Raw genomic sequence first — 24,679 nt, 5'->3', positions numbered from 1 at the left:
CATCCAAATGTTCGGATGACATCTCAAACTCAAAACTGAACTAATTTTTTCCACTAGAAAACCACTTCTCCCATCAGATTTCCTTATATTAATAGAACTACTTCTCTTCTTTATTTGAGATTCAGAAACTCAGCCATTAACATAAACAAATTCTTACGAGAACCCACAATATACCAAATACATACTAAACAGCACAAGATTGACAAGGCACATTCTCTGACCCCGAGAAGCTCACATTCTAGTGGAAGAGATATGGAATAGAAACAGAATGACAACACAATATGATAAATACTCTAGAAGATGTTATATTCAGAAGCCTAAGCCAATGTAGAGACAGGATCAATCAAGGCATCACAGAATTCATTAGGTCATTCAACCAGTATTTGTTGAATTCCTACAGTACTCTAAGCCCTGGGCTTGAATCCACAAATAAAGTATAGGAGATATAGCTTTGAAAAATATAGAAGATTTTTGGAGTCACACAATTAACCAGGGAGACTGGCAAAGAATAAATAGACAAATAAGATAATTCCAGCTAGGGACAGAAGTCTCCAGGCTGTTGTGAAGAAGTTTGCAATGTGCCCCCTTCACAAAATCCCAGCTGAGGGGCTGGATGGGGTCTGCACTGGCCCAGAGGAGGCACCTTTTTCTAATTACAGCAAAGGCACTACATATCCTCTCAGTGGTCCTGAATCTTACAAAACAGTGAAACCAAGTGATGTGGAGACTATTTTAGATGAGGTGGTCAGGGAAGGTCTTGGCAGTGAGATCTAAATGATGAGATCATCTAAAGAAAGAGTCTTAAGGGCAGAGAACACTCAACAGAACAGCTCTGAGGCAGCAACAAACTTTGGTGAGCATGAGAACAGAAAATAAAGGTTGTAGGGGAGGGGATAGGCAAACCAGATGTGCCCATGTGTGCAGAGACATGGTATTATGAAGGTGTTTTGGGGTTGGGGGGAGTGGGTGTGAGTGTTAGGAAATGAGTTAGAAACAGAAGATTCCATCCAGATTGTGGAGGGTTAGCAATAAACCAGTGAAGAGCCAAAGTGGGAAAGGGAGATCGTATGATTAGAGGTGCTTAGTTTTGTTTTTGTTTTAGGGAGAAAAGTGAGAAACATAAAGAGAATAAAGAGGGATGATAATAGACAAGAGATGTCACCAAAGTTAGAACAGCAGCACTTGGTGTCTAATCAAATACTGTGCATGAGAAAAAGGAAACTTTGAAAGGCCATCTGTGATGCTCCACCCTCAGTCACACCTTTGGACCCCAAGGTCCACCACTGTCTTCTGTCACTTGTCTCTCGGTCCCCCGCTTCCTTCTTATCTGTGAACCCCTGCCTAGTGTCCACAGACAGGAGCACTGCGCATCCCACAGTACTTGTCACACTGTCATTCAGAGTTCTATTCTTACGTCCTATCTCATCACCCCGCTTAGACACCCCGCTTAGCTGCTTGAAGATAGGAACCCTGTCTTACTGAGCTTTGCATGACTCAGACAGTTCCTGCCACATTACAGTTGAAGGAAAAGAGAACCAATGAAAAGTAACTACATATTAAGGCATAGTAGGGTGGCTTATATCATGCTACTGTAACATACACACACACACACACACACACACACACACACACACACACACACATTACTCAAGGCCTAGTTATTCGCAGAGTGAATCTCATCTTTTTAGAAGCTTAGTTGTAAATTCACTTCAGGCCACTCTTACATTTATTGAGCACATTTTTCTTACACCAAACACACCTAATAATACTGCTCAAGAAATGTAGCCATCTGGTCCTAAATAATCACAGAAATCAATAAAGTTGCCAAGCGAAGAGACAGATGAGTAAGCCAAACAGCGAAGCCCTCACGGTCTAATGCAGGGTTAGACTGCGGTGGTCACCTGCCATGGCTCCTGGCTCTCAGGACCAGCCCCCTCCCATCACTGAGCTTTCACTGGGGTACACGAACCACGAGGATTTTGTAAGAAGAAGCAAATTATCCCAGGTAAGAGAAGTTCATCGTGCACAGTCATCTGTCCTGAGAGACAAAGGTGACTTATACCAACTTTGACCGACAGCACTAATCTCCAGCTCTGGTTGGTTACATGGGCAGTCTGTAAAGATCCAGCCATTTCTGTTTCTTACTTGGCCATAACGTTGCAAAACGTGCATATGGAAAATATAGCACAGTCACGGAGAGCAACATTTCAACATTTTCATGTGCATTTCTAGTTTGCACTTCAGCTTCAACAAAAATTTCTTTATTAAAAAGGGACATTCAGGGGCGCCTAAGTGGACCATTCAATTAAGCGTTCAACTCTTGATTTTGGCTCAGGTCATGATCTCATGGATTGTGGGATCGAGACCCATGTCAGGCTCTGCACTGTCAGCCCAGAGCCTGCTTGGGATTTTCTCTCTCCCTCTGCCTCTGGCCTTCCCCCACTCATGCTTGTTCTCAAAATAAACATTTAAGAATAAATAAATTAAAATAAAAAAATAAAAATGGGACATTCAGTGGAAGAGAAATAGAGTGTAGAGGGAGAAACTGTAACTGAACCTGACCTATTACTATGGTACACGAAGCCCAGGAAGTCCTAGAGAAGTTCCTTAAAACAAGCAGTCCTGGATATGGCAACCAAGGCCAACATGGCACCCACACAAATGGGTAGGAGGCCAGGAAACCAAGAGGCTCCCTGTATATCTTGTCCATTGTACAATTAACAAACAGCATGGGGCAATAGGAGTCACATTACCCATGTTCTTAATAAGAAAGAATAAAGGAGATATTCTGTGAAGTATTTATAATGTAGTGGAGGGATATTTCACAGTGTTGAGGATTAAACCAGCAATTGAAATCTATCCTCAGAAGTGAACCAAGGTGGAAGGCCAGGCTTCAGAGCATGGAGGTGTTCACCTTCTCTTAGTGTTACAGATTCTGTAAACGAGGGCAGTCTTGGTGATGTCCTCATAGATTGAATCACTACAAGATCCTATTACTCACAGAATCACAACCTGTCCATTCTGGACTCCTGTCAGTTTGATTTACTTATAAACTGAATGCTGCCTTGGCATGGATTGCTTCTCAAATGACAAATGAGCCTGGCTGCCTGCAATAGGAATACCAACCCTTACTTTCCCAGGGCTCTAGGCTTGCCTTCTTAGGAATGAATTTGGGTTGTAGCCTCTCTGGAGGACTGAGGGAGTGGGTAGCCCTCAGAACTGCTGTTGCAAATAATCCTGACTATCCTCATTCAACTCAACTGGGAATGGGAAGACACTGGGCCAGGGGAGAACTAACGATTTTCCTGAAGAGTGACAATCATAAGGCCCTGGACGGATGTTACCTACACAGAAAACACAGAAATCTCTTCCCTGGGTGTTCCAGCAGAGGACCACAGCCAAAAGAGATATGGCTGCTACCAAATGAGTAACCCCAAGAGCCCTACCTTGGTAACCTAATGACACACTCCCAAGGCTGCACCCTGAGCTTGATGGCTGTACCTACGTACTTTTCTCTCACCCAGGAAGCTTCTGGAAATGCAAGACAGTGAGGATGACCTTATTACATGAATACCTCAGAATATCCCTTATCATATACGTATGATATATGATATATGATATGTATATATATGTATATATATTACTATTTATTTATTTTTGAGAGAGAAAGAGACAGAATGCAAGCAGGGGAGGGACAAAGAGAGAGAGAGAGAGAGAGACAGAATGCGAAGTAGGTTCCAGGCTTCAAGCTGTCAGCACAGAGCCCAATGCAGGGCCATGAACCACGAGATCATGACCTGAGCCAAAGTTGAACACTTAACCGACTGAGCCACCCAGGTACCCCACCCTTATCTTATATTTTAAGTAAATAATTGGGAAACTTCAGTACTTTATCATTAAAAGTAGATTTCTCATGATAAACCTCTCAAGGGTAGCCCAGGTCTGAGGGCATGACCCAAGAGCTGCTTCTATTCGAGATGGGTCTGGGAAGCAGGATTAAGTAACTCGACCTCTGCCCCTCTGTCCTTGCAGTCTTGGGGCAGAGCAGGCCATCCAGGCCCATTATCTAAGTATTTGTTGTCCAAGCACTTGTAAGGAGAAGACTGAGGAAGGACCCAGCATGGAAAGGCACCTATCCACCTTGCTACTCCAAGTGTGGCTTGCTGACCAGAGAGGGTGGAAAAGTTGGCATCACCTAGAGGCTGGTTAGAGATGTAGGATCTTGGGTCTCACCCCATTATTGCTGAATCAGAGTCCTATTTTTGTAAGTTCCTTCACTGATACACTTACACTTTGAAGTTTGAGAAGCACTGCCCCCGTGAACTGACAGATTACAAATTAGTCTCAACTCAGACATCTCTCCCTACAACTATAACATCCCCATGTCAATCAGTTTTCCCTCCAGCATCAAATATAACAGTGCAATGTACAGCATGTCAGCAGCAGGGTGAATTTGCCAACCTTGCAAAAAATGCAGGATTTCACAGAATTCATAAACCTGAGCTTGGAGAACCACTCAAGCCACACACACACACACACACACACACACACAGCAATGGCAAGCAAGGGAATGACAGCCTTAGACCCCTTACCAAGAGAAGGGGAGCTCATCTACAAGATGGGGACATTCCTTCAAAAGAGAATGATTTGAATATCAAAGAATTCAGATGGGCCCTTGGGAAAAAACGATGAGGCTCATGAATATCTTTTTAAGACTGACCCACTTTATGTGTTATGAAAATGGAACATACAACTTTGTTGAAAAACTATGCTTGAAAAGAAAAATCAACACTCCATTCAGCCTTTAATCAGGCTAAGAATTTAATTATTTGATCCTAATGACAACCTAAAGTATATTAGATGAGATAAATTACACTTCCTCAAGTTTGAGTTCCATTTTCTAAGACAAGGCTGATCAAATCTTGCTGTCACTATTTCACATGACATTGGGTCACATTTTAGTTGTGCTCCTGTTAAGTGGACTTTCCCCAGCCAGTTTTTCTCCGACAGTTAAGACCTGCTCCACTCTACTGTCACTGTTACATATTCCTTTTTCTTTTTTGCCTTATGGGGCTTCTTTTTGGTACCTCTGAACAGCTTAGCATAACTGATACCAATGACTCCATAGCTGAGTGAAGCTTTCTTTTTACTGTCTTGTTTCCTGGTTGGAAGTTTCAGTGCATTGTGGTACCACAGAAAGGGGTTCACCATGGCATCATAGCTCCAATGGCAGATCTACTCAGTGGTTACCTTATCGACCATGAGGAAGTTCTCCAGCGTCTCCCCATTTTCACAGGTGACATTACCGACCTCTTTTACAGCTCTGGGCAGGATCTCTCGTACCTCCTGGGCGATCATTCCTAGACACAAACACTCCCAACAGGTTTAGTCAGGAAAAGACCTTTCTGGAGAACATCCTCCCTAGCCTACATCAAAATGGAAGGCTGACAGCCCCCTCCAGGACATCTTTGCAAATACATGCTTATCCCCTCACAGCTTTCGCTTTGATCTATGATACATTTGAAGCAAAGAAGGAATTTTGAGCCCATAACCACCAAAGGATTAAAAGCAGGGGTGTCATTTTCTTGACTTTTCCTTGAGACTCTGGGCCGGATTTTGGAAGGAGGGAGTAAATACCTTCAAATCCCTGTATATAGAAGTAAGGGTGGGGCGTTAGCTTGATTTCCTTTCTTTTCTTGCAGGAGGATTTGCCACCTAAATGGTCCCTCTTTCTCTAGGATTCCTGGATCGGAGTACAAACACCACTCTGCCCCTTCTCTGACCTAGACTGACCTATTCCACACCTCTCCCTCTCCCGGGTCTGCCTTTTACAGCTGGAGCTGTGATCTGCCCCCCAGCTCTGAGCAAGATGATTCCAGTGAAAAGAAACAATGTATTCAACATATTCTGCCAGTACCTTGGAGTGTAGGAGTAGGGATGGGGGTGTTGAGTCAAGATGACACAGAAATTTCTCTCACCTTTCCTGTTCTAGTGATTATGGATTTCACAGAGGAAATCAATGCCATAGCACACAATCTCCACATAAAGAGGGAATTGAACTTTTAAGAGTTGACAACACAAAATTAAAAAGGGAATTTGTGTGCATACCTGTTTGATGGGCAGTGTTTATTCCCATTGAAGATGCGAACTCTGGTTTGTACTCGTATTCAACAATCCTCATTTGGGCTATTCGTCTCAGCTGCTCATTTGTGTCAACCTAATTTAATTAAAGAAGAGCGGATTTCACCCATTTAGATACTTCCCATTCAAATCAATGCCCAAAGAGACCCAGAGAAATTAGGAATGTTGACAGCAGAGTTCTTTCCTCTTGTCCGAACTATTTTAAGGAAAGTTTGTTTTTCTCCTCAGAGAAACCAAAGCTTCAAGGTCCATATCAATGACTTCCATCCACTGACAAACTGAGACAGAGTTTTTATGTCTAAATTACAGGGTGAAAGCTCCCCCATTCACTACTCTTGCCTTTTTTCTCTCCTTTGAGGGGTGAACTCTCCTTCTGAGAATGGAGACTGATCACGTTAGAGAGAAAATATCGACACTCAGGATTGCAAGGCATCGTTTCCAAATGGACATACAGTATAAACACCAAATAAATACAGGCCAACCTTGTATTTACAAACTGAAAATGCTTAGTTCAAGTAACAACCTTTGAGGAATGGATATAACTACTATACCATTGATTTGCTTTTGGACATTTCACTGGAGAAAATCTCCTCAAGTGGCAGGTTGCAAGGCTGTATTGTTCACCTGCTGGACCTTCCAAGATCCAGACTTTCCTCTCCTACAGACGGCTTCTCCCCCGAACCACTCTGGTCAGTGATGGTGTGCTTCTCTGAGCTCACTTCTTTTACAGGTTATTGAAGGTATTCCCAACTTCCACTGCCAATTCCTCAAAATAATGTCACTGGGTCCCAGCAAAATGATAGTAATACACAATAGAGTGAATTTTTCCTAAAGCTAAATATGTTTCATTCAAAGGATTTCCTTTTGAGTTTTTTTTAATGTATTCATGGTAATAGCAGAATCAATTTTTATAATGACCTTATTCTATAAGTAAAATGCTAGTAGCTCTTTTTCTTTTCTTTTCTTTTTAAAAAAATTTTTTAAATCTTCATTTATTTTTGAGAGAGAGACAGAGTGCGAGTGGGGGAGGAACAGAGAGAGGGAGACACAGAATCTGAAGCAGGCTCCAGTCTCCAAGCTATCAGCACGGAGCCTGACCCAGGGCTCAAACTCACAAACAGCGAGATCATGACATGAGCCGAAGTCAGAGGCTTAACCGACTGAGCCACCCAGGCACCCCACCCTTTTTCTTTTAGGATTTTCTCTTAGGCTATAATTTTCTTTTAGGATATAATGATTACAAAACCAGTGGTCTCGTGGCAATTAAAATTATACTGCCTTGACATTCATCCATGTATTAGAGTAACCAAAATTGCTTTGTTGTTCTTGTTTTATGAAAACCCTGAAATGGCCTTCAACTCCTCCCTTGACCCACTCTGTTGGGTGAGTTGGAAAGCTCCTCTGATATCATTAAAAGTTCCCTGTCCTTCACTAGTTCAGCTGATTGTGAAAAATTGTGGCTTGACACTTACCTGGCTAACTGTGCAAACTCTATTTCAGGTACTTCTTGGGAAGTATAATTTTGAGCTCACTGTTATTTTGATACTTGCTGTCATCAAAAGCCTGGTTCAATTCATTTATTCATTGTATTATTCAACTAACATTTAACAGTCACCTTCAACTTACCATGCACTACACTAAGTGCTGGGACTTTAAAAAGTGATTGCTTTTAAAAGTTTGTGGTCAACTAATTGTGCAACCTGAAACCATAAAACTCGTAGAAGAGAACACAGGTAATTTCCCTGACATCAGCCACAGCAACATTTTATGTCTCCTAAGGCAAGGGAAACAAAAGCAAAAATAAACTATTGGGATTACATCAAAATAAAAAGCGTTTGCACAGTGAAGGAAACCATCAACAAAACAAAAAGGCAACCTACTAAATGGAAGAAGATATTTGCAAATGATATGTTTGATAAGGGATTAATATCCAAAATATATAAAGAAGTTATACAAAAAAACAAATAATCTGATTAAAAATGGGCAGTCAACCTGAATACACATTTTTCCAAAGAAGACATCCAGAGAGGCAACAGACACAGGAAAAGATGCTCAGTGTCACTAATCATCACGGAAATGCAAAGCAAAACCACAGTAAGATATCACCTTATACCTGCCAGAATGGCTAGAATCAAAAAGACAAGAAATAGCAAGTGTTGGCCAAAATGTGGAGAAAAATGTACTATTGGTGGGAATGTAAATTGGTACAGTGTTGTTGGGAATGTAAATTGGTACAGCCATTGTGCACTGTTGGTGGGAATTAAAATGGTACAGCCATTGTGGAAAACAGTATGGAAGTTCCTCAAAAAGTTAACAGTAGAAATACCATATGATCCAGTAATTCCACTGAGGAGTACCCAAAGAAAGTGAAAACATTCATTCAAAAAGATATGTGCACCCTGTGTTTGCTGTAGCATTATTCACAATAGCCAAGATATGGAAGCAACCCAACTGTCCAATCTTAGATGAATGGGTAAAGAAGATGTAGTATATTCATACAATGGACTATTACTCAGCCATTAAAACATTGTGAGGTCTTCCTATTTGAGACAACATGGATGGACTTCAAGGGTATTATACTAAGTGAAATAAGTCAGACAAAGACAAATACCATATGGTTTTACTTACATGTGGAATTAAACACAAACACAATTAAAAACAAAACAAATGAATAAACAAGCAAAAAGCAGGTATAGAGAACAAACTGATGGTTGCCAGAGGGACGGTGGGGATAGGCAAAATGGGTGAAGGAAAGTGGAAGATACAGGCTTCCAGGGGCGCCTGGGTGGCTCAGTGGGTTAAGCATCCGACTTTGGCTCAGGTCATGATCTCACGGTCTGTGAGTTCGAGCCCCGGGTCAGGCTCTGTGCTGACAGCTCAGAGCCTGGAGCCTGCTTTGGATTCTGTGGCTCATTCTGTCTCTCTGACCCTCCCCCCCACTCAAACTCTATCTCTCAAAAACGAATAAATGCTAAAAAAAAAATTAAAAAAAAAGATACAGGCTTCCAGTTATGGAATGGAAAAGTCATGGGAATAAAAGTTACAGCACAGGGAATATAGTCACTGAGGTTGTAATAGCCATTTATGGCAACTATACTTGTGATGATAATAGCATAACACACAGAATTGTTGAATCACTGTGCTGTACACCTGAAACTAATGTAACATTGTGTGTTAATTATATTCAAATAAAATATAAATAAGCAAAATAAAAATTAAGAAAAACTTTAAAACAAAATGAAAACGAATAAATAAGTTTTCTAATTGTCTTGACTTTGTAGCATATTGTTTCTCTGGGATTACACATTCCAAGTTTCCTAAAATTTAGACCTACTAAATGAAATTTTTAAAAAAATGTGGGGCACCTGGGTGGCTCAGTCGGTTAAGCCAATGAGTTCAGCTCAGGTCATGATCTCACGGTTTGTAGGTTTGAGCCTCGTATCAGGCTCTGTGCTGACAGCTCAGAGCCTGGAGCCTGCTTTGGATTCTGTGTCTCCTCCTCTCTCTGCACCACCCCCCCCCCACCCCCCACTCACACCACTCTGCCTCTCTCTCTCTCAAAAATAAACATTAAAAAATTTTTTTCTAAATGTCTGTGGACTAGACAGACAGACCCATCATAAATGAAAATGTGAGAAATGCAGGATGAAAATAGAATTATGGATCGAGAATTTGGCAGCTCCAAGGAGGACCCCAAAATATTCCTAGGGGAGCATAAAGAAAGACTTCCTAGAGATGGCAAAACCCCACTGAGATCTTGGCTTATTTTGATCTTCAAATAAGTTCTGCTCCTTTCGCTTCAGGCCTTTGGCTCGGGCATTTCCCAGCCTTGAAACTCTTCCTTCCCTCTCCTACCTTCTCCCCCAACTTAAACATCCCTTCACCAGGGAAGCATTTCTTGATTTCCAACACCAGGAAGGATCCCTTTGCCTTGTGTGCCAATGGGAGCTGTTGTTTTTCTTCATAGTGCTTATCTGGTTATCACCAGACAAAGTTGTGTCACCTTCATTATCTGTCTTCCCTATAGGATATATACCCCCTGAGGATGAGGACAAATCTACGGCCATGGTTTTCTGCTCACCACCAAATCACCAGTTTCTAGTACAATTCCTTGCATGTAGTTGACACTCAACTAACATTTCTTAAATAAATTAATAACTTAATAAATAAACCTCATACGAATAAATTTAAGAAAGGAGTTAGTCAGGGAAAGATGCAGGGTAGAAAGAAGGGACAGAAAGGGTGAGGCCAAGACCCGATGCTAGACCGAAAGAACACCATGAGTAAAGTGCCAAGGGAGTAAGTTCCCTGAATGATGTCTGCCCAACCAGGGTGGAGTTTGGCATTACTAGACTGTAAAGATTAAGGCCAGAGCAGGGAGGGCCTTGCAGGCCATGCGAGGGAGGGGCAGTCACAATCTCACATTGCCCTGTGCACACAGCTATCACTGTGAGCTCCTATATTCAGCAAATATTTAATGAACAGCTACTGTGTGCCAGGTGCTATCCTAGGCATTGGAGATGCAATGAATATTTCTTACTCAGAGTTTAGATTTTTTTTTTTAAGTTCTATTTTTGAGGGCAAGTCTCACATCTAGTTGATCTCAGGACCTCTGGAGTGCCCAGCAGAGTGGCTCACATGTTATAGACACCCCAAACCTTCAATGAAAGAAAAAGCCATGAAAGAATGAAGGTAGTGAAACAGCAGAACAATCCCTGTCAATCAGGAGCCAGCGTGGCATGGCCTTGCACTAGCCAGGCCCCACCCAGTTCCCCATTCCCTGCACCCTTGGGAATCCTGTGGCTGCTTTGCCTACTTTTCATTATCCCCGTGGTTCCTGCATGAGCCCTCATGGGTGACCTTTGCTGCCAACAGGAAGCAGAGGAGGCTGTGTCCTCACTGAGGCTGTCCAGGCTACCCAGAGGGAACATGACCCCTGGTGACTAAGCTGGATCCTTTAATGCATTTCCCCCCGAAGGCATATTGCTGGACGAAGCATATTGTGGGTTTGATGGTATTATTACCATTGTGCTTCAGAGAGATTTTTGGCTGAAGAAAATTTTCAGGGTTGGTTTGGGGACCTAAACCCCTTCTGCAACAACGTTTCTATAAGACAATGCTCTTCTGGTTTCTAATGTGGGGCTGTACTTTCCAAAGTTAAATATAAACTGCCCATGCTGCACACTCCCTCTGTGTACACTTGGCCTAGGGAAAGCCCTCGAGGCAAGGGCTGTGCCTTCTCAGAATCCTCCTCCAGGAGCCAAACACTGGCCAACACTTAACACCACACCTTGCTCATCCACATGGGTTGAGTAAGAAGCTAGAAGCTGAATTCAGGTGTCTGAGGTGACCTTGCCCACGGCAGTTTCGGAAAGTTTTGACCCTGAATGTACATGCCCATCGTGGTCATGCTGCCTCACGCCCAAGGCTTCTCTATCATTTCTCTCTTTCTTTCTCTCTCTCTCTTTCTTTCTTTCTTTCTTTCTTTCTTTCTTTCTTTCTTTCTTTCTTCTTTCTTTCTTTCTTTCTTTCTTTCTTTCTTCTTTCTTTCTTTTTTTTCTTTCTTTCTTTCTTTCTTTCTTTCTTTCTTTCTTTCTTTTTACAATCTGAGAAGCATTTATTCTTGAAAAACTGCTGAACTTTGGGTAAGAACAGTAGGAGTCCATGGCATTCTTGCCTAGGGCTGTGCCCATCTCTTCACCACTCCCAGCTCGGTGGGCTCAGAGGTGCACTCCTCAGCAAGGGAGACGATGCAGACCAGCCCCTGTGCTGCCCAGATCAAAGGGACTCACTCAGTTTGCAGTGGCGGGTGACGTCTGTAAGGCTTCTCTATCATTAACCCCAGAACTGCACCACAGAAAAGTCATTCTTGTCTGTGGGCCTCCACAGTTTGTCCAGGGAGGGAGATCCTGTTATCCACCATGTGGCCACAGCCTAGACTATTAGTCTCGCATCAGGAGCAGCTTGAGTAACACTGGCTCACCCCAAGTTGAGGAACTTCTGCATCTGGCTCCTGGCCCTTGGAGCCTTTCATCTTAACTGATTTCGTTCCTGGTTTTTATTTTGGAATCTCTTGTAACCTTGTTTTCAGCCTTCATCATAAAATTGCATTGATGCATTCAACTTTCAGCTTCCTCACTTTTTTTGCATTGGCCTGGGTGATCTTCATGCTCTTCTGTTTTCCAGCATATCATCTCCACCCTAATTTTGCTGTTTCCATTGAAAGAGCTGCATTTCCTTCTGCAGTCTGTAGTCACATCAGTAAACACAACGTTGGGATATGTTAGGCTGCTCCTCATTAAGGCCGACCTCATTTTCCCAGTGGGTCCAGGGCACGGGCTTCGGTCACATCTGCTTTATCTTCTCCGTGTCTTGCAGACGTGTCCAGATGAGCACAGGGATCTCCACCAGGACTCTCTATGCAGAGTGCTCATGTGCTTAATACCTACAAAACAACCTCCATTGCCCTGAGTGAGGATGCACAGAGCCGGGGCAAGGAAGCAACTTATATTTATTTCCCCCTCCCCCAATCATCACAGTACTGGGCAATGTGTTTGGCCACTATGTTTTGCAACAGCTCATCTGGAAGCCAGCTCTGGTTATCATGCATCCTTTAACAATGAGAAATTGCCTCGAGTCCTATGCTTGTAATCAGATCAACCAAGGGCCCACTTCCCAGAGCATTTGGAGGAATGGCTATTCTTAAAAGTTGGGCAAACTGAGTCAGGAGGAGGTGAAGACAAAGTTCACACATCTGTCAGCCCCATCATCAGCATTATCATCGCCTCTTTTGTCTGTAATGGTGAACAGGACTGGTAAGTGCGTCTCTCCCCATTGGACGGGGGCCCCCAAATGTGGGGCCACTCGATTGGGTGGAGGCTGGCAGCACGGGCTATGAAAAAATTCACCCAACGCAGAACAAAGGAGATAGAAGTTTAGTGAATATACCACAGGAGGAGGGGCAGGCAATGAGGGAGAGGCTGTCTGCAGTGAGGTAGGTGGATGGGGGTTGTAGTTGGATGGGGAAGGCGAGGAGGCATGGGGACATATGGAATTTTCCCTTTCCTGGTAACTGTGCCTGGTTGTAAGCAGCCCATTGGTTACTTAAGGCCTATGGATATTTTGAGGTGGGTCACCTGATGGGTCGGTCTGTCTGTGTTCAGCATCGTGGTCTCTGTGAGCCCTTTCTACATTCCATTGCTCAAGTCTGTTGCCTAAAAGCAGCCTCTACGATAAGATTTCTAGAGATCTATATTTCATACATGTGGATAGACCTATTAAAAACAAATATATTAATATGAAATAAGTTAATAAATGAATTACATGTAATTTGCATTTTATACAAGTAAATAATGATAATATCTATTTGTCCCGCTAAAGAATGCTTCACGTATATGAGCTTAGAAGAAGCCCTTAACACAAGTGAATTGAACATGAGCCTTCCCTGCTCACAGGAGAATAAACAGAAGCACAGGACATCTCTGGGCCAAGGTTCCTGGGCCAGCGCTTGCCCGAATCAGGACTAAACCTCCTTCCACCATCACGCTGCCGTGAACAGGCAGGGGAGACAGAAATTCCACATTTGGAGCCTGGATTGGGGTGACATTTTATTTACACAAGAAGGTGTCATGGAAGGGATTTGAGAAGTTCTAGGGAAGCTTGTTATTTTAAGACAATATGTTTTCTTCGGACAAGGGGCAGCGCCCGAAGACATCTGGTAAGTGAACTGTGGGGAAAGCCTAATGGTGGCGAGAGGAGCTGTGGAGGACTTTCCCAGCTTGTTATCTTCCATTTGCATTTAGAAAAGACCTGTAGGGAATTGTATAGCCAATTGCAAAAATAAGTTTGAGTTGGTGTGATCTGAAACGCAGACAGTTTATCTCTCTCTAGAAGTCAAAAAAGCACAGTATCTAGGACTGGAATCGGGAAATATACGTGAGAACTTTCTAGCCCTAAGAGTTCCCATCCGGCTAGCAGGTCACAGCTCTTCGAACATGAACCACAGCTTTGCAATCAGTATAAAAGTCTACAATTACAACCATTCTTTGGAATGCACTCAGCAAAGGAGGACATTCCTTGGCCGGTTTGGAAACACCAGTGCAGATTTGCACTGGGAAAGGAATGCAGTCTGGAAGAATGGCCAATGATTTACAGATTGTGTCTCCTATTCACTAAAAAAGAATAAGGGAAGGAGGTTAAAAACACAATTCCGCCACAGCCTCAAAAACGCTTACAGGAGCAGCAGTGTGAGTGCAAAGGTGGAGAAGTGATAGAAGCAGTGAATGGGAAATAGACTTAAAGGATGGAAGAGCTAGAACCTGGAGTGGCCTGGCTAAGGGATTAGCATCTTAATCCTAATCTCTTAGGTCTTCATAGCAGCTGTAACTTGCCATGGTGATTCACTTCTTCTTATCTCAATGTGTAAAAACAAATAAAGGACTTGGCGGGGTCAAGCAGAGAGGCAACCGTTTCCATCTTACAGATAAAGGCACTGGGTTGGGGCGGGGTTGTTCCGCCCAGGGCGAGCCTAAAGTGGAGAAGCACCACCTGATTCATGAGCCTGATTTCTGCCTTCCACTGGGTAACTGTCTTTCCACAGAGGGAGGAGGTCTTGGCCTGGAGCCTCAGGCGACGGGATTGACCTTGGTGGAGGCTAGGGGTGGGAAGAGGAGCTTCTCCAACTGCTCCTCAGAGAAGGACAATGAATGGGGAAGACAATGGCTGGCAGGGCTGGTCCCAGGGACTCTGGGAGGAAGAGGCTGGGGGTCTAGTAGAAATACAGGCAGGGACTGGACTGAGACAGTGCTCAGATGAACAGGGAGATGGACATTTGGAGACAGAAAGGAAAAGGCAAGCTTCAACGGCTGACAATGTGTGGAAGGAAGGGCAATGGCCCATGGAAAATAGCTCAGAGACTTCTGCTTGGGAAGCCAGTGCTATGCTGTCACTGCCCACTGCTCCTGGCAGGTGAATCCATTCTCCTGGGTAGGAGCTACCTTACCCTTTCAGCAGAGATGCCTGTCGGCTCTAACACTCATAACCGTTACGCATTGTGTTCATCCCCTATAAACAGGTGACATATAGAGACGCTCTGTGCGAGGTGTGTCGGAGTCCAGGAGTGCCCAGCACACCTGACTCAGGTGTCAGCGGAGGCGCCCAAGGCCTGCCCTGTGCTCACCTCCTGGATATTGTGCTTTGCCCTGCTGTCAGAGGGATGCATAATTGTCCCCATCACTTTCATGTTGCCACAGACGACCAGGGCCTCATCCGGCGCATCTGTATTGATTCCCACTCGACCATGACAAACAACAGATTCTGGAACTTGTCCTCGCTGCCATAATGCATCACTGTCATTTTCAAACTGCCCAGGGTTAGAGGCCTGGAAAAAAATACAGAACTATGTTACCATTGAAGTTACAGTAGCAAATAGAGGATTGCTTGATTCCTCAGAGCAGGGGAAAACAGAATGTTATGTAAGTCTTTCACCTGCGAATCATATATCAGATGGGACATTCTGACATATCCAAATAACTGTGGCACCAGGAGAGCCCCTAACTGCTCTGCTGCCCATGAGCAGGAGCTCAGCATGCCACGGTTTGGGACGCCCAGTCTCTATTGCAACTACGTGGAGTTGAGAACGTGTAAGTTATACTGGGTGGATGATAAAGAAGAAGAAAACTCAAAACGACCTTCTTTTCAGGGATGATAATATTAATAAGGATTTAAAACCAGAACCTTACATCAGAAGATACTACAAGTTTATTAAAGCCCAGATAAATAAAAATACTTTGCATTTAGCTAGCCCTTTTATAGTTTCAAAACACTTTAATATTTACGATTTCATACACAATTGACAAGCAAATGACAGGACAAATATACTTATACACCTCAATGATTCCCCAAACACAGATGACATTGAAAAAGGATAACAACAGCTACGTTTGTTGCATCTAGTCCACATCCCCATTCTAGGAGATGTGTACCATTCCCTTCATTTTACAGATAATCGAAAAGACTCTGTGCCCGAGGCCACAAAGCTAGTAAATTCTGGAGCTGGACCTATACTTCCTTTAATTATTAAATAATGATTCTGACTTCTCCCATCAGAAGTAGCCCTGGCCAAAAGCAGTCTTCAACGAGAATCCAAGTGAAACTATTGAGATTAGACAAAGTTCTGGAGATTCTGCTCTTAAATGGAAGCCTTTGCTGAGGGATTCTTCACTCTACTGCCTTCCCTCTTCCCCACCTCCTGGGGCTGCTGAAAGTATTTCCAAATATCTTTAAGTAGGGATCTCTGAATCCCTCCAAATCCTCACAACAGAATTAATGTTTTTAACATGATGGCCTATTCTTCTAAATGTGAAACTTTTGTGTGTTTGAGGCAGGCTGTCACAAATTCAGACAAGCACTATAGACCCTGACTAAGAAGTCAACGCTAACACCAAAGTCTTGACTTTCAGCCTTTCTGGGCAGCCCAGGGGACATTGCAAACTCAGGACCTGAATATGCACAGATCATCTCCGGAGAATACTTGAGGCACCAGTAACAGTGGTTTCTTCAAGGCCAGAAACTGGGAGATGGGAAACTGGTCTGGGAAGGAGATTCACTGCTCAACTTCTACTCTCTTGGTATTGTTTCAATGTTTTTGCCACAAGCATGTGCTACTGATTTTAAAATAATAATTTTTTAAAAACCCGTAAGGTTTAGTTCTTAGTTTGGGTTCAGTTGAAGCACATGTAGGAGTCTTCGAGGTTTTCATTCTCACCTGTCTGAACCCCAAGCTACTTGGAAGAGTCAACCATTGACATTTGATAGGCGAAAGCAGAAAAGAAGTAACAACTTTGAACATCATTTTGTGTCAGTTAAGCAAACAGCTTTGTTGCAAGGTCCCTAGAGCCCCCTGGGTTGTGAATGGCAAATCGGCTTTGACCCAAATCCTTCTATACCAAGCAGTCAACTAAAACCAAAGGTGTACCATATAAATGTTGATGTATTTTGCTCTACCTTGAACATAAGGAGCCACTACAAGAAAACAAAATAGACAGTGATGGATTTTTTTTTTCCTAATGAGCTTTGGAATAATTGTTATCATAAACTTGATATCATGTTGGAATAGCAGATAAGGTAGATTCAATTTTTTGGAACAATTATAACAATGTCACTTGGCTTTCATCAGATGAAAACTCAGATCCCTAAAATATGTTCAGATCATTTGGGAAAGGGCCGCATATCTGCAATTTGCCAAATATATAGACCTATGGAGGATTCCTCCTCATCAGTAATGGGAGATGTCATAAAATCTGCGAACTTTCTTCTTCCTTCTCTGGTATCTGCAATCTTAATGTGTCAAAACAAACTGTAATGTACTAGCTCTTTCTGGAATTGTGAAGTTGTGTTCCCATATGGTCCATTGGTGGTTCATTGATATCAAACACTGAAATGAATCAAAGTCTCCAAATACTTTTATTACTTATCCCACAGCCTCTTATATGTAGGGAAAACCTGAACATTTTAATCTATGTTATGACACAAACTGGCTGTGTGACCTTGGGGCAGTCACTTAACCTTTCTGTACTGGCTTTTTTCTTTGAAGAATAAAGATAATAATGACTTCTTTACCTATCTCACAGCATCGTGGGACTTTACTGAAATCACGTGTATGGGAATACTTTGCAGAAATGAGGAGGAATAATCTCAAATTATCCTTAAAACACTGCTGTGCATAACAACTACTGTCCAACCAATACAGGCATACCTCCTTTTATTAAGCTTTGCTTTATTGCACTTCACAGATTATGCTTTTTTTTTTTTTTTTTTTTTTTACAAATTGAAGTTTGTAGCAACCCTGCATCAAGCCAGTCTGTCTGCGCCCTAGACTATGGATGTCACAGTGTCCGCTCATTTCATGCCTCTGCCACAATTTGGTAATTCTCGCAATATTTCAAACTTTTTAATTTTATTATCATTACATTTGTTATGGTGATCAGTGATCAGTGATCTTTAATATTACTGTTATAATTTGGAGAGCCACAAACCATGCCACAAATCATAAGATGGCATAACTTAATCAATAAATGTTATATGTATTATTCTCACTGTTCCACAAACTACCCATTTCCCCATCTCTCTCCCTCTCCTCGGGCCTCACTATTCCTTGAGACCAAGAATATTAAAATGAAGCCAACTAATAACCCTACAATGGAATTTAAGTACTGAAGTAAAAGGAAGAGACGCATGTTTCTCACTTTAAATCAAAAGCTAGAAATGATTAAGCTTAGTGAGGAAGGCATGTTGAAAGCTGAGATAGGCTGAAAGCTGGGCCTCTCGTACCAGATAACCAAGTTGTGAATGCAAAGGAAATGAAAAGTGCTACTCCAGTGAACACACGAATGATAAGAAAGTGAAAGCCGTATTGCTGATATGGAGAAAGATTTAGAGGTCTGGATAGAATATCAAACCGACCACAACATTTCCTTAAGCCAGAGCCTAATCCCGAGCGAGGCCCTAACTTTTCAATTCCATGAAGGCTGAGAGAGGTGAGGGGGCTGCAGAAGAAAAGTCTGAGGCTAGCTGAGGTTGGTTAGGGTTTAAGGGGAAAAGTCATATGTATAACATAAAAGTGCAGGGTGAAGCAGCAAAAGTACTGATATAGAAGCTGCAGCAAGTTCTCCAGGAGATCTGAATAATCAATGATGATGGCTTCACTAAACAACAGATTTTTAATGTAGATGAAACAGTCTTATATTGGAAGAAGATGCCATCTAGGACTTTTGTAGCTAGAGAGAAGTCAATGCCTAGCTTCCAAACTTCAAAGGACAAGCTGACTCTATATTGAAGTCAGCGCTCACTGACCATTCCAAAAAGCTTCAGGCCCTTAAAAAGCTACCCTAAGTTGGGATGCCTAGGTGGCTCAGTCGGTTAAGTGTCCAGCTTTGGCTCAGGTCATGATCTCATGGTTCGTGGGTTCAAGCCCTGCATCAGGCTCTGCACTGATAGCTCAGAGCCTGGAGTCTGCTTCAGATTCTCTGTTTCATTCTCTCTCCCTGCCCCCCCCCCCCGCCTTGTTCTCTCTCTCTCTCTCTCAAAAATAAATAAACATTAAAAACATATATATTTTTAAAAGTTACCCTAAATCTACTTTGCCTGGGCTCTACAAATGGAACAAAACCCAGAGGCCAGCATATCTGTTTGCAACATGGTTTACTGAATATTTTAAGCCCACTGTAGAGACCACCCAGAAAAGAAGATTCCTTTGAAAATATGACTGCTTATTGATAATTTACCTGGTCATCCAAGAGCTCTGATGGAGATATACGATGAGATTAACATTGTTTTCATGCCTGCTAACACAACATCCATTCTCTATCCCATGGGTCAAGGAGTAATTCTGACTTTCAAGCCTTATTATGTAAGAAATATATTTCAGAAGGCTACAGCTGGCATGGATAGTGATTTCTCTGATGGATCTGGGCAAAGTAAATTGAAAGCCTTCTGTAAAAGATTCGCCATTCTATATTTCTTTTTATTTTTGTTTTAAGTAGGCTCCATGTCTAATGTGAGACTGGAAGTCACGACCCTAAGATCAAGAATCGCATGCTCTCCTGACTGAGCCAGCAAGGTGCCCCTAGGAGTCACCATTCCAGATGCCATTATGAACATTCCTGATTCATTGGAAGAGGTGGAAATATTCATATTAAAGGAGTTTGGAAGAAGTTGATTCCAACCCTCATGGATGACTTTGAGGGGCTCACGTCTTTAGCTCTTTAGAAAGAGCAAGAGAGCCAGAATGAAAAATCGAGCCTGAAGATATGATGAATTGCTGAAATCTGATGCTAAAACTTTTATTGATGAGAGCTGCTTCTTATGCATGAGCAAAGAAAGTTGTCTCTTGAGGTGGAATCTACTCCAGGTGAAGATGCTGTGAAGATTGTTGAAATGACAACGAAGAATTTAGAATATTACATAAACTTATTTGATAAAACGACAGGGTTTCAGAGGACTGATTCCAATTTTGAAAGAAATTCTATAGTGGGTAAAATGCTGTCAAACAGCATCACATGCTATAAGGAACTATTCATAAGAGGAAGAGTCAACTGATGTGGCAAACTTCACTGTTGTCTTATTTTAAGAAAGTGCCAGGGCCACCCTAACCTTCAGCAACCACCCCCTTGATCAGTCAGCAAGCATGAACTTCGAGGCAGGACCCTCCGCCATCTCTAAAAGGTTCTGTCTGGAGCCGAACCCGCAATGTCTCTGAAATATGCCTGTAATCATTCAATCTGCTCTCCTCAGCAACACAGCGGCAAAGTTGTGAAATTCTGCCAGGGAGCACCATTCACTGAGTAAAATGTAAATGGCGCCCTCTGCAGGTGCTTGGAATAGGAAATAGCGATTAACAGTAATTTGAGGTTTGTTCTAAATTTGGAATGGAAAGCTGGAATTTCTTTGCTTTCCATTGTTTGGGCTTCTAAAGCAGCAGCCAAAGAGCATAATAGGAGAGCCTGAGTTGAGGAAGGCAGTCAATAACAAATCAATTTTTGTATCTTTTGAAAGGGCTTTGGAAAATGGGCCCAGAAATGCTCCCTACCAGTGTTAGTCAAAGTGTGGTCTGGAGGTCAGTAGGCAGCAGCATCAGCATCTCCTGGAAACTTGTCAGAAATGTATATTCAACTTACTGAATCAAAAACTGTGGAGGTGCCTGGGTGGCTCAGTCAGGTAAGTGTCCAACTTTCGCTTTCAGTTCAGGTCATGATCTCACAGTTCATGAGTTCGAGTCCTGTGTTGGGGTCTGTGCTGACAGAGCGGAGCCTGACTGGGATTCTCTCTCTCTCTCTCTCTGCCCCTCCCCTGCTCAAGTTCTCCCCCCCACCTCAAAATTAATAAATAAACATTTCAAAAAAACCAACAACTGCGGAGGTGGGACCCAGGTATCTCTGTTGTACTCTCCAGGAGATTCTTTGTACCATACACACCTGGTCGGGTTATCTCTTCCATAGTTAACCAGCAAGTTGAATCCCAACTACAGGGTGAAATGGACACTGCTCCGCACACTGATTCCTCTGGGTAAATAAAAAATTCATCTGAACTCCAGAAGAGGTGTGTGTGCGTGCGTGTGTGTGTGTGTGTTAGAGGAGGGAAGGGGGTTTTGTGGAAAAGGGTGAGAGCTGGTAGCAATGAAGATGCCCTACTCTACGCCCATCCCTCTCCATCCCTGCAGCTGCACTATTTCTTTTGTTCTCCCTGCCCCTGTTTGTCAGTTTTCCATCTTAGGGCAGTGTAGTTTGCAGGGCAGTAAAGGGGGACTTCTTGGGGACGTGCCCATTTATATTCTTCTGGAAAAGAAACTGGAATAATGTATTAGTTTTCAAAACTAGGAAACCCCAGTGTGCCTTTGAAGGGCAGACAAAAGTAATCATCCCTCCTGCTTACAACACAGCACTCCAAACCAGGTTTAATCACATGTTTTAGAAGGAAGGTGGAGCTGAATGAAAACCTAGTCATTAACAAGAGAATGTGAAGGAACTCCACTGCAGAATGCTCCCAAAAACAAAGACCTGGGAAATAAACCTGTCTTTGTAGTAAAGCTTAATTTCCATGAAATTGGTCAATTTACACTACAGGACCATAAGATATTTCTAAAGCTGTTCTGATTGACAATCCAGATGAACAATTACTGGGTCTGGCCCACCATTCTCTCTCCAAGGAGAATTCTAACAGTTGTGGTCTCTTGAACCCCTCCTGGGGGCCTGAAACTCATCTAGTCCAAGCCTCATACATTTGCCCTTTATGTTAATCTCTGCTATTGGGAAGAATGATTCTTAGGCTTCGAAATGAACCTGCATTTGCTCCGTGCAGTTTTCAGTTCTCCATATAACGTAGTCTGCTCTTGTAACATCTTCAGTTGTCAATTTTTTCTTCCTTTACTCTGGAGCTCAAACTAACAGACCCAGGCCATAACCTAGGAGGGCACCTCTGGCTTTTTTGGAGAATGTGAGCTGGTCTGTGCTCTGTCTAACTAACTAACTAACTAACTAACTAACTATATATATATATATATATATATATATATATATATATATATATACATACACACATATATATATATGCATATATATATATACATATATATGCATATATATATATATCCAAGGCATATACCTATATAGAGCTCTCTAGAAACTTAGGGGCAGGAAATGTTTTCTGTGGACATTTTGAAAACTCACTGATTCAAACATATCACCAGTTCTTTTTTTTTTTTTTTTTCATTTTTCTTTTTCCTTTCTTCTTTTATAAGTAGGCTTCACACCCAGCATGGAGCCCAATGTGGGGCTTGAACTCATGACCCCGAGATCAAGACCGGAGCTGAGATCAAGAGTCAGACGTTCAACCAACGGAGCCGCCCAGATGCCCCAAACATATCATCATTTCTGAAACTCAGTTTTTTTCTCTTGGTTGGTTTCGACGTTAAACAATTAAGCAGATTCAAAAGTGCATGCATTTTCACTTCTGCATTTGGGGTCAGAATAAAATAGTATCACTAAGATATTTCCAGTTCGGGGGAGGGGCAGAATGGTTTTCCCTATCACCATTCTTCTTCTTCTCATTGTTGTTAGGATAATCCTTGTGTTGCCCAGCACACTTCTAAAATAGGGCATTCTCTTTAACCAACAATTATGGCTGGAAGAAAGCAATCAAATCTGGAATGGAATCACTTTTTAAAAATAAAAATTTAGTGAATAACATGGCACCCGATCTTCACTAAGTATAATCTAATGTTTTTTTAGTATTTATAACAAATATCAATTGCAGAAACACCTTCTCAAAGCTACCATCACGAGTTAAATGATAATTGTGTTTTGGATACGAGCAAGCACCAATTAACAGAGTTCTGGAAATAGAACATCAGACAGTAGAGTGCTCCCCCTTCCTACCCCCCCCTCCCCACCCCCCAACTCCACTCTGCTGGAGTACAGACCTGCCAGCAGGAAATGGGGAAACCCGACACCAGGTAAATTATTCAAGGTGTGCTGGTGATTAGCAGGCTGCCAGACTCAAGCATGAGTTTCCCAGCTCAAAGCAACATTTTCAGAATATCTAATCTATGCTAACTCTGAAAAGAATGGCATTATCTGTCTTTATTCCCCCTATGAAAAACCAGCAACAATAAGTGACTTTACTTTAAATCACACTTGTTAGTGCAGCACAGCAATCCCAGATCACATCACGCCCTGGGCCCCGAACCCGAACCACCCCCCACCCTTCCACCCCCCACTGAAGGATGGGGAACCACTGCCCCTGCTCCATGACCAAAGAAGAAGGCTCCACCAGCTTTTGCTCCAGTGGCACCCTGTTTGCCACAGATTAGATCGGGTTCCACAAAAACGGCAGGCACATAGTCCAGCCCTTACTCTGGGACATCTGAACACAAGTGTTTTACCTCATTTCCATCATTACTTCACCCCCCATTAAAAGTCTGAGATGCAGTTTAAGGATTTCCACTTATAAGTGGCTTATTATTTTTAATTGATTGGAAGAATTACACAGAGGACCCTTTGTTTCAGAACAGCTTGAGGCAAGAGAGGAAAGACTCATTTCCCCAAACAGGCCAATCTGGTCCCCAGGCCTAAGAGTCACAGCCACGTACGTGGGCATGCCCACACTGGACGATTTCTCCTATTGGACTTCACATGCCCTCCCTGTGTCACAGGACAGCTAGCTCCTCCCTGGCTGCCAGGCCTGTGGTGACCCATTACCTTATGCCCCTGGTATTCTCAACGGTGGCCAGCCTGGCCTCACACAGCTGCATTTCCAGCTGCCAACAGCTTTATGCTTTTGTGGCTGCCAAGATGCCTGTCCACAGCTGTGACCAATCATTCATTCAGCAAAATGTGCTGAACCATGACTATGTGCTAGGCAGCGGCCCAGATGGTTCCTGGGGTCACCAATCATTTTTGGGTATGAAATTCCTTCTTTACTACTCTCCCCACCCTGTGGGCTTTGGGATCAGAGAGAACTAGGTTGTAACCTGGGCTCCATCCTTCACAAGCTGTGCAATCACGATGAGTTTCTCACCTCCTTGAGCCTCAGCTCCTCTGCATGTAAAGAAGGTAACGTAAATGTGGCCCAATGTAAAATGACGCCATATATAAATTATTCAGCTCAGTGCCTGGAATACAGCATTTAAACCAGGGTGTCTCAGCTGCGGCACTGCTGACATTTTGGAACGGGTAACTCTTTGTCGTGGGGGCTATCTTGTGCATTGTAAGGGATTGAGCAGCATCCCCGGCCTATACCCACGAGATGCCAGGAGCATCTCCCCCCGTTGTGACCACCAAAAAATGTTTGCAGACATTGCAAGTGACCTCTGGGGGACAAAAGGTCTCCTAGTTGAGAACCATTATGTGAAAACTAAAATAATAATATCTGCTATTACTATCATCAGTTGAGAAATTGCATACTTCAAGCATGCCAATGAAAATGCAACTTCCACTTCAGCCGAGAAAAGCAGGTGGGATCCGGAAAGATTAAAGAGCTGAAC

General features: G+C 42.8%; 1 protein-coding gene across 5 annotated transcripts in view; it reads right to left on the bottom strand.

The window, feature by feature from the left end:
• MYRFL (myelin regulatory factor like) overlaps window positions 1-24,679 on the bottom strand; it is a 134,954-nt gene that overhangs the window by 36,345 nt on the left and 73,930 nt on the right. For all 5 annotated transcript variants that reach the window (XM_045465388.1, XM_045465391.1, XM_045465389.1 and 2 more), the window contains exons 11-13: window positions 15,320-15,520; window positions 6,109-6,217; window positions 5,251-5,360 (exon numbers count right to left, since the gene is read on the bottom strand). In XM_045465388.1, the coding sequence (XP_045321344.1) occupies window positions 5,251-5,360; window positions 6,109-6,217; window positions 15,320-15,520 (420 nt within the window). The remainder of the gene's footprint in view (window positions 1-5,250; window positions 5,361-6,108; window positions 6,218-15,319; window positions 15,521-24,679) is intronic.

Source organism: Leopardus geoffroyi, chromosome B4 (genome assembly GCF_018350155.1).
Source record: "Leopardus geoffroyi isolate Oge1 chromosome B4, O.geoffroyi_Oge1_pat1.0, whole genome shotgun sequence".
NCBI lineage: Eukaryota > Metazoa > Chordata > Mammalia > Carnivora > Felidae > Leopardus > Leopardus geoffroyi.
This window is presented reverse-complemented; position numbering and strand designations above follow the sequence as displayed.